Below are 10581 nucleotides of genomic sequence, written 5' to 3'. Positions count from 1 at the left end.
GAAGGTCCTGGCAGCATTACTTTCTGAGTGTGTGGGAAGCTGGAAAATAAAAGCTTGAATGTTTGCAAGGGTGGGTCAATGGCTTTCCTGATCAGCATCACGGATCAGCAGAGCAAGTGCTGCCCTTGTCAGCAGTGGGGAGGTCTGGGCTGTCACCCACTAAGAACAAAGTCTTTTGACCATGTGGAAACTGTTTGTTAACCTCTTTCAGGATGGCAACCTATGTTGGGGAGCCTAACCTCTTCTGCATAACGAAGCTCTATTATAGACAGGGATGGACATACAAGAGGACATCCTGCAGCTTTGAAGGAGAAAGAGGAAGGGAGCAAAATAAAATGTGGATCCTTAATTGTGCAATTAGAATGAGCCTGTGAGGGAGTTTGGAGGAGTCTATTATTATTATCCACACACAAACAAAAAAGTTGCCCCACTACAGCAGACTCTGGAAGTCCCTAACGTGAGACCCGCTTGACCTAGAAATGGCTCTCAGTAACAATCATGGCATTTTGCAACTGGCAGCCAGAGCAGTGCACACAGAGTAATGACTGCTACCTGGTGTTCAGAAGATCAGTTCACGTCATCTTGATTGGCAGGTGCCCCACCAGTGCAAATAAGGACCATGAAAAGCCCTGTGAAAGTATCTTTTTCATCTGAGCTGGTAAAAGCCAGTGAAGTTTCACACCAATAGTGCAACTTGCGACACCAACAGTTAACTATCTGAAAACAAAACAATCTGTATCCATTGCCATCAAAGGCAGCCTTTTCCTTTGCAGACACCCCTCCTGCCCAACACATGGAAACAAAATCCACTGTCCTTTCAAGCCTTGCTGAGCAAGAATGCACACAGCTCTTTCTGAACAGCATCCTTGAGCAAAGCTATGTGGGAGCTGCTTAGTGCTGATGGAATATCCCTGCACACATGTCCTGAGGCCAAAACACAGACACAAGTTTGTTAGTTCTTCCACAAGACCTGCTTCTTCCCTCTTGCCAATACCTGGGTCCATCAAATCTTCTAGCAAAGTGACTGAGGCACCACTCCCATGGAGCCTGTCCCACCGCTGGTTCCTCACCTGTCTCCAGGTTTACGAGCAGAGATTTCCTTTCCTGGTCTTAGCTCCCCAAACATGCAAAGATATTTCTTCCTCCATGTACATCACCACTACAAGGGCAGATGGAGCCCTGGAGAGCTGGACCACATCCCTCTGAACCCAGAGCATTCTCTTTCCTCTTCCCTCTGCATTTCCTGTAACCCTCACTTCTGCTTAGACTTATTTCATTGCTTCCTTTTTGGCAGGAAACAACCCCTGCTGCAGGTGTAGCCCGATGTGCCGTGCATCACTTCCCACAGGCACCACTCTGCAGAACCATCACCCTCCCTCTGCTTCATGACACTCTGTCAAAAGGTCATGTACTCTGTTAGTACATTATGGGCTTCCCACCCTGATGAAGGCTCTTCACTTTCCTCATCTCCTCTTGCCCATTTTCTCTATCTGGTTTTATCTGGCAGTTTATTGTTCTCGATTCCCCTTATCACTCCTAGACTTGATCCCCCTCAGGACATCCCTTCTTCACCAGGTTGACCACTGGCATTGACAAATCCAGGTGATAAAATGAATATTGATCACTGCCCTCTCTTCTTTCCATCACCCATTTTAGTCTCTCCTGCAGTAGGTTGGGGGTGGGTTGTTCTTTTTTTATCAAGTTTATTCCATTGCCACCCAGGAAGTACCTCTCGTAAGGTTAAATGATTCACTGCCCAAAAGGAATCTTTAAAGCTGCTGACACACATGTGCTTAAATGTGTTCCAGGGGTTCTGAAACCTGCCGTACAGAGAGCTGGCTGCAGTCACGGGCACGTTCACCTCTGCGTTAACAACTCAACATACATTCAACAATGTAGTCCTGTTACACACAAGCAGTGACACTTGGGAAGCTAGGAGCAAGTAACCCATGGTTGGAAAATTCCTTTCTGTTCACCAAAGCAGCAGCAGACAGGATTTTAAATCATCCCATCTAAGAAAAGCACCAAACATTTTTCCCATTATTACTGCAATCCTTGAACTGTGTGAGAAAAAACAAGCTACTTTGAGGGTCTTTTTGAGCCGTAGTCAAAGACAAGCTGTGGGAGGCAGGGAAAGAAATCTGTCTTATCTGGAAGTATGAATTTTGGCTTGACCACTGGCTCCCAGACTGAGGCGTATCAAACTGGTGTTTCATTACTTCACTTAAAATCCATTTTCAGAGTTCATACAGGAGTCAGATGTGCTTGGAAAGCACTGAGCAAAGCTGGTGGTTTTGGTGATCTCCGCTGCGAGGTTAAGCAGGAGGGCATGAGAACACCTTCGGAAAAGTATCTGTCAGTTCAAAATTCTGAAAGGTGAATCCACTAGTCTTTCCCAAATATTTTTTGCCATAAGAAAAAAAATCTGTCTTACATAATTTTTTCTCTTTCCCCAAAGGGATGGATCTGGGAAAGTAAAAACATTTCTCCAAGCCTCTGCTGTGAGGTGAAGATGGGATAGCTGCGTTTATCTGATCACCCTCAGGCATCTTGACAGAGGCTGGTAGCATATGCTACCCGAGTTTAGGCTGCTCAACAGCAGCAGGTAGAATTTAATGAAACTCTCAAAGCAGCAGAGATGCTGCTTCACGGAGAATTGCCTTAGAGAAGTTTCCTAATTACAATTTCTGCACTGTACATTGATTTATCTGTAGTAACATCTTCATCCAAACCACACACCTGGCTGTGGCACAGAACACGCAGGTATTTCCTCTCGTTAGGCAAGCAATACTTTAAAATAGGTTCATCTTACGTGTCACTCAGCGATATTGATTAGATTGCTGAAACAAGGAATAATGATTTCCTTTCTTCTTGTATATTTCACTATACATACCATGAAAAATGTGGTACATTTCAGATTCACACAAATGTGGGTGTTCGATCACTTTCTGGTAGTGAGATAAACAGAAAAAAAAAATTCTCAACAAAAATCAGCTTTCAGCTAAGTAATTCAAATTACTAAAAATGATTCTGCAGAGTCCAAATGCATAACTTAAGTAATCTAATAGCATCTCTTCAATGTTTTATTACAGAAATCTCCAATTCTTTCAGGTAAATGGGTGTTTGTCTCTGTAAAACTATCAGATCTCTTGTTTTAAAACAAGTAATGCTCACTAATTCACCTGCAAACTTCTGGCCAGACATTAGAAGGGAAATGAGGAGAAAATTTCCATCCTATTCTTGTAGCTATTCCTCTGCAGCAAAGCAAGAAAAGCCTCACGCTAAGCTAACAACATAATCAATTTTTCTCAGCCCAATAAAGTGATACGGCTAAACCAAGACTAGTGATTCAAAATGAAAAAGTAGCATAAAACATGAACTCAGAGGGAGCATTACATCTCTAGTAGCCCAGAAAACCACCATGCCTTGTCTAGTGCATCACACAACTCCCAAATTTCGGAGACACACCTTTGGGAAATGAGAATGAGCAGCCACAAAAGCTTCCTTGAGTTCAGTATCACACAATGTTCTCAGCCATAGAATCATAGAATGGTTTGGGTTGGAAGGGACCTTAAAGATCATCCAGTTCCACCCCCCCTGCCATGGGCAGGGACACCCTCCACTAGACCAGGTTGCCCAAAGCCCCATCCAGCCTGGTCTTGAACACTTCCAGGGATGGGGCACCCACAGCTTCTCTCAGCAACTGTTCCAGTGCCTCGCCACCCTCACAGTGAAAAATTTCTTCCTAATATCTAATCTAATCTACCCTCCTTCAGCTTACGGTTGTTACCGCTTGTCCTATCACCACATGCCCTTGTAACCAGTCCCTCTCCAGCTTTCCTGTAGGCCCCTTCAGGTACTGGAAGGTGCTATAAGGTCTCCCCGGAGCCTTCTCTTCTCCAGGCTGAACCACCGCAACTCTCTCAGCCCATCTTCATAGGAGAGGTGCTCCAGCCCTCTGATCATCTTTGTGGCCTCCTCTGGACTCGCTCCGACAGCTCCGTGTCCTTCTTATGTTGGGGGCCCCAGAGCTGGACACAGTACTCCAGGTGGGGTCTCATGAGAGCAGAGAAGAGGGGGAGAATCACCATGTTTGGAAGCTTCTCAGAAACAGCTAGTTACTGTAACTCTGAAAACTTTTCAGAAGCCAAGCAAAGCTTGCAACACACAGCCTTCAGAGAAAAAAAAATAAATTCACAGTGTGATGGCAAAACGTAGCATGTTTTTCCAAGTCGGTTGGCTGGTTAGAACTACTAGAGACTGGCCTTTTTGGCCCACATCCAGCATTTCAAGTTTACAGGGCTTAGCTCTATGCTTTGGTGAACTGGAATCTGTCAAGGTAACTACTGCATCATATGGGTAAGCATGTTCCACAGTATTAGAAAACCCTAAAATAACAGTTCTGTAGTTTTGTTTATTGCACATAAACTCCCAATTCTAAAAATGCATGTATCTTCTGGAATGCTGTAGTCATGTGGTGCCAGCTGAAGGGTAAGTATGAACTTACATAGTTATGTTTTAGAATGCTCCAAGCCCAAGATCTTGAAGGACATCTTCTGGCTAGAACATAAAGTTCCTATGGGTTTGGTTTTCATAGGAAGCCACAGCATGGTAGAACCTCCAGAGATACTTGACGTATTGTTTTGTATTGTACCACTAGAAGGTGGCAAGAAAATTAACCTACCAACAATCCAAAACCGCTTGTAACAGCTAAAAACATCCCCTTTGCTCATGACCGAACCCCTCAGTTTATTGCAAAAGCCCTGGACCATGGCAAATACACTGATGAAAAGGAAAAGCCCATCAGCAGTATGAGGCTGGGGACAAACGATAGCCTGACTGCTGATCTGACTCCAGAGGCTTGCCTTTGAAACAGGTTAGTCCACCAGATAAAACTACTTTTTCTTACCCTTTTCTCAATTGCCCTTTGAAGCGATTCTCTCCAATAACTGCTTGAATTTACTGGAACTGCAGAAAGCCTTCCAAAATCATGGGTTCTCCCATCTTTTTTTTTTTTGTTTTGTTCCACATGCCATAACCCAAAAATTGAAGAAAAGAATTCAGAACTATGTAACTAGTCATAAAAGTAAATACTGAAAAAGCACCTCCCAGATAAAACTGCGAGATGTGAAGAACTACTTGCAGAACTTGCATGCAGACGTCTTCTCAGAAAATTAGAATTTTCTCACAGAAGCTATTTACCAAAAAGCAAATGTTCCTTTGCCAGGCTCACTTATATACTTCCGCCTTTGGGAAACAAATGGCATAAAAACATTTTTTATCTTGAAAAAAGATGCTCCTGAAGAATGGAAGCCATAAATACGCTGCTTCAAAATTTTAAAACATGGCTTTATTCCAACAGCAGCAGTGGCTTTCATGACTTCAGTGCTAACCCCGGTAGGAGATGCTTGTTTCAGACAGCAGCAGTGCTAACAGCCATCGCAAGACTGCTGCCACCACAGTGCATTTAGCTAGAAAAGATCCAATTGATCAAAAAAATTGCAATCCTTCTCCAACCTACTGTTCCAATCGACTCTTAAAATGAACCACAAGCTGCACAGTTAAGAATTAATTCAAGAGGACCCCTCAAATTCTAGCTCCAACTATTGTTTACTTGCCCCACAGACTTGAGAGTAGACTTGTTTGTTCCTAAGCTTATGATTTTCGGACACATTCCAGTGGAGAAATTGCTGATGCACTCAGTTATGCAATTTTGCTATCTTCAGTGAAGTTGTGTATATATACTTCACGGGGGAAATTTGGCTGGATGCTGGTGATGCTGAAGTCAGAGCAAAATGTAACTTTCTCATGTGTGTTACCTCTGCAGTAATGATAGTGGTAAGAATGTGCTATCAATTTTACCCAGTGTTAGCGTCAAAAGTGTAAAAATCAACAGTATTAGGTTTTTGGGGTTGGGGGTTTTTTTTGTTTAACCTGAAACTTATTAAAGAAATACACCTAGACCATCATACAGAAAACAATTTAATTGTGTGCCCTTTAAACACTTTGGAAAGTAATTCTGGATAATTCTGGAGAGGAATTAATAGACACTGTTGCTTCAAAACATTCGGACATCAAAAAAGAGCATAATGTAATGTCTCTTTGCAGTCTCCATTATCTCCAATCCAGCATCCACCACTTTTCATACATGAAGTACCAGAGATGCTTCCTATATGGACTCTGCCTCAACCGAAAAGATTTACAATTTTATTTATGTAAAGCATTTGATTAAGACTGGTTATTGCTACACAACTATTTACCCAATTCTCTGGCTTCTGTACCAGAAGTGGGAAGAAAAGCACTGAGTGGCCAACTGAAGAGTTATCAAAAAGCTTCAAGACCCAGAAACTCCTAAGAAACAACCATGGAAAGAGGAGTGTTGGCTGTAAGATCTTTATTTCTTCCATAAAAGAGGAAGGACTACATCATCTAAGCAGAGAGCTTCCAAATTCTATTAAGCAAGATGGTTCAAGCTAGACCCACAGTTTTTTGGGGGGAAATAAATAGCTTCGCCCCAAACAGCAACCATAAAGACAAGATGTTGAAAATTGGACACATTTTGCACTCCTTCAGAAACCAAAAGAAAGGGGGAAAACGAAGCAAACCCCCAACTTACTGATGTGCTAGGGTGGAAGTATAAAAATGTCTATTATTTAAAACACAGCACAGAACGTGCTTGCAGAAACAAAAGCAATGTCTGTGCAGTAAAGTATCTTTTCAATGTCACTTTAAAAGCTATACAATCCTATCTGGATATGCAAAAGCCAATAATGCCAGAGGACAGAGAAAGCAAGTAGGCAGCCCACCATTCTGTGGCATTAAAAGGTGATTAAATAAAATTCACAAATGGTTTAGTGACATTTCTGATAGACTAATCACATAGCAGTGCTCTAAATAAAGAGACCCATTATCAAAATATTCCCTTTAAAAAAAACCTTATCTCTCAGCGGAGTACTTAATGTATTTATTGTGTTGAGATAATGGCTTCTCACTTCAGATTTAGAAGAACATGGATGGAAAGAGGGCTTCCCACAGCTGTATGCACTAGCAAGAACCAGTACAAAACCCATTCTTTGCTTTAAGTCTCCATGTTTTGGAACAAAGGAAAACTAACTGTTGACCCAGTTTATACGCTCATCTTAAAATCAGCCTGTACTTTAAAAAAAAAAAAAATCTTCCATTAAACAGCAAAGCATTCAGCTACAGACACCAACCATTCACTTGAAGCAAAATTTCATTATTTTCTGACAGATTGGTTAAAATTGGCCAGGGAAAGCTCAAATACTTTTCAGAAGCCAGAGCAGGATGCATTGCTTCTCACCTATCAGTTCAGTTCTCCCAACCTCCAACACGACCCTGCCAAAGCACGGTTGTTTCTGATTGTGACTACTGCCTTATCAGTACTTTTTATATAGAGACAATACAGTGCTAATCAATACAAATACTTTGCTTGTTTTTTAAATTCAGGAAGTTGATTTCTCCACAGCAGGTGCTCTAGTTAAGACAGCCACACTGGTGAAAACATCCCTATATTGCAGATGCCTAAAAAAAAATTAAAATATCAAACAGACTGGCTCTCTGTCACAACCACATTCAGGATATTTCCAGCTAAACACAGTGCATAATTAACAGTCATCTTAGAAAGACTTCACCTTTATTTGCCCATTTATTTCAGTCCACGCTTACCCCCACTTTTCTCAGTACACTAGCTGGATCACAAAACAGATTTCTCCACAAACAGTTCAGCCAAGAAGAATCTTTTTGGGCTGGTCATCCACTTTGGAGCTGTATTGTACAATACAGTTGTAAGCAAATTCGGAATTCAAAGCATGGGGTTTTGATATTTGAAAACCACATTAATATTGTATACAGAAACTGGCGTTCAGCGGTATTGCCTTTTCAAACATTTTTCAATTGCAAACTCATCTATTTTCACAATCAGAACATTTTTGTCTGAAAAGTTTATTTTAGTTTTCTGAACACTCTAAAGCAACTGTGCTTTTAATGTTATACAAGTGTCCAGATAGGATTAACAAAAATTAAAATGTTCTAAATTACAAATTTAATTTCTGTAAGAGCTTGAGAAAGGAAATAGAACAGAAAAGCATGACATACACACATTGTGAAGAAACCCCAACTTTTCATGCAATGGCAGGCAAGATGTAAAAAGCCACCCAAATTCACACATTTTTACACCGAATCATCAGAAAAGTACTCTGTAGTAAATCTGTACATCCAAATACATTTGGGATCTACACCTAAGTTACATTATTTAATGTTATATACACTTATTACCCCTTGTATAATGTCTAAAGGAAAGTCTTCATTCAAACCCAAACAAACAAACAAAAAATATTGCAAGACTAACCTGGAAAAAAGGAGAATCACTTTAGACATTCAGTTAAAATGTTGGTTTTGTTTTAATCTAGACCTCAAAGTGTTTATTAAAAAAACAAACAATCCTCTTCATTTAACATTTTGCTTTCTAACTGTACAGTAAATTGCATTGCAGAGAACACATCCCGTCTTCAGACTGTATTTTTCTTTGGATGGATTTAAGATGTAGCTGGATATTACTTTAAAGATAAATAAAGGGAAGTTGGTCCAACTAGAACAATAGCTGATATATTACATGCATATGGGTTTTTTATATATTTTTAAATTATTTTTTAAACAAATGAGTGTAGGGTATAGTTGATATCGCAAATAAACCAAAAAGCACCTGAAGTCAAAATATAAAACATACCTCCTACCCTGGCAATGGCAGTAAAAATCAGAAGAGTAATCTTTCTGGAACAGCATTTTTACATAATTTAGAAATGTTAAGTACCAGGAAGACTACTAATCAAGTAGTTTTAGCAGCCAAGTTTCCCTCTTTTTATTGAATGGAACAAATGCTTTAAATAAACCGTTTGTCCTCTTCACTGAAGAGAGCTAGTCTATTCATCTTTAATGAGCTAGGTTTTTTGTTTTTTGTTGTTCTTTTTTTTCCTTTTTTGGGGGGGGAAGATTAGCCACGTACTGTAGTAATGCCTACTGCATATAATCCAAGCATTTGCTGTGAACAGTTGGAGAAAGCAGTCAGTAAGAACCTAGGATCAATGAAATAGATGTTACTTTAAGCCATCCACAAAATGGAGACCCATATAGTGCCCAGTGTTAAAACCCAAATCTCTTCTCGCGCTTTTTGTTGTGCAAGTTCATCCCCATGAAAAGAGGAACTGATCCATAGTTCAATTTTCTTATTTCCTTAGTCAATTTTCACATTAGTGTAGATTTTACGAACAAAGGCACTTGTTCCCATGTAACCAATAGCTCCTGCAAAATAAACCAAAAACGTTGAACATGTTAGAAAGCTGATCATCAAAATAAGTCAGCAATATAACACACACACATTTAAACAGAGAAAGTCACATAAAGCATGCACTCTGCACACAGAAAATTATTTACCTGCAATAATTGTTCTCAAACTCTAATTATCCATGCTCCCAGTGAATGTCTGGCAAGAACTCCCCTAGTCTAGCAATCTAAATCCATTAAGCCATCTTACCAAGAGGCCATGCCCACTTGGCCTCGATAAATATAGCAGCCCCCCTACTGCTGCCAATAACTGGGTCCCTTTTTCTGAACAGAGGGTAAAAACATACAATCACCCACTCTGCAGGGAAGGTGGATGGGAGGGCGGGTTTTTATTATAAGTTACATGCCTTCTGGATGAGTGTTTTATTGGCAGATGGCTTTTTCCTTCCCACAAGGCACAAATAATAATAGATCCCCAACCCAGGAGTCTTAAACTCCAAGGAGGTCTGTACAAAGAGATTAAACTAGTAGCAGTTAGTAGTTAAAGGAAATTGCAACCTGTGGTTTTCAAATTAGTAAGAGTCATGAGCAGCATATGCATTGTCACAGCAGTAATAAAAGAACAGGTCACGGGGTTTTTGATAGGGGCAACAGTCTATGCTAAACCCAAAATACTGCAGGATTGAGGACACCTAGAAAAATGAAAGAAATGCACTGGACCAAGACCTCTTCTCAGAAAGAGATTCAGCAACCTACCTGGTCAAACCCAGAACCTCAGGTTTGCCAGGCTCAGTAAATACTGTTGCCTTACAATATCTGCAGGGAGTATCTTCAGCTCTTCCAAGCAAAATGAGAGCAAATCAGCCTCGTGGAAGTCAGTTTGGCTAATTCTCAGGTTAGAAGTGAAGTTGAAGAATCAAGCGAGAATTAGAGACAACTGCTGTCAGATTGCCAGAATAACACATCATAAAATATGGGAAGAAAAGGACAGAGAAGTCAGGGACTGTAACTCACTACAAAGAAGAGAAAAATCCTGACATCAAGTGTTTGGATGTTCAGTAAAGAACAGACTCTAAACAGAAAAGATATTTTTTGCTTCCCTGAAGCAATACAGAAGAGCCCAGAACAAAGCATGAAACAACATTTTGGTGATCTGGGATGCACCAGACTTGCCCAACATGTGTTAAATACAAAAACCTAACCAATGCTAAAAGTTTTCTGCCAAAACCTCATTTTCCAATAATTTTTTTTTTCCTTTAGGAATTAAGGCCATACAGACCT

The 10581-nt window shown here is 40.5% G+C and overlaps 1 protein-coding gene across 1 annotated transcript in view; it reads right to left on the bottom strand.

Annotated features, from left to right (window-relative positions):
* Window positions 1-6379: 6379 nt before the first annotated feature.
* TM9SF3 (transmembrane 9 superfamily member 3) overlaps window positions 6380-10581 on the bottom strand; it is a 49653-nt gene continuing 45451 nt past the window's right edge. Inside the window, exon 15 of the mRNA XM_054831832.1 lies at window positions 6380-9318. Within this exon, the coding sequence (XP_054687807.1) occupies window positions 9251-9318 (68 nt within the window). The 3' untranslated portion in view covers window positions 6380-9250. The remainder of the gene's footprint in view (window positions 9319-10581) is intronic.

This window comes from Grus americana, chromosome 7 (genome assembly GCF_028858705.1).
Source record: "Grus americana isolate bGruAme1 chromosome 7, bGruAme1.mat, whole genome shotgun sequence".
NCBI lineage: Eukaryota > Metazoa > Chordata > Aves > Gruiformes > Gruidae > Grus > Grus americana.
The sequence above is the reverse complement of the archived record's forward strand: the minus strand, read 5'-3'. Positions and strand labels throughout refer to the sequence as shown.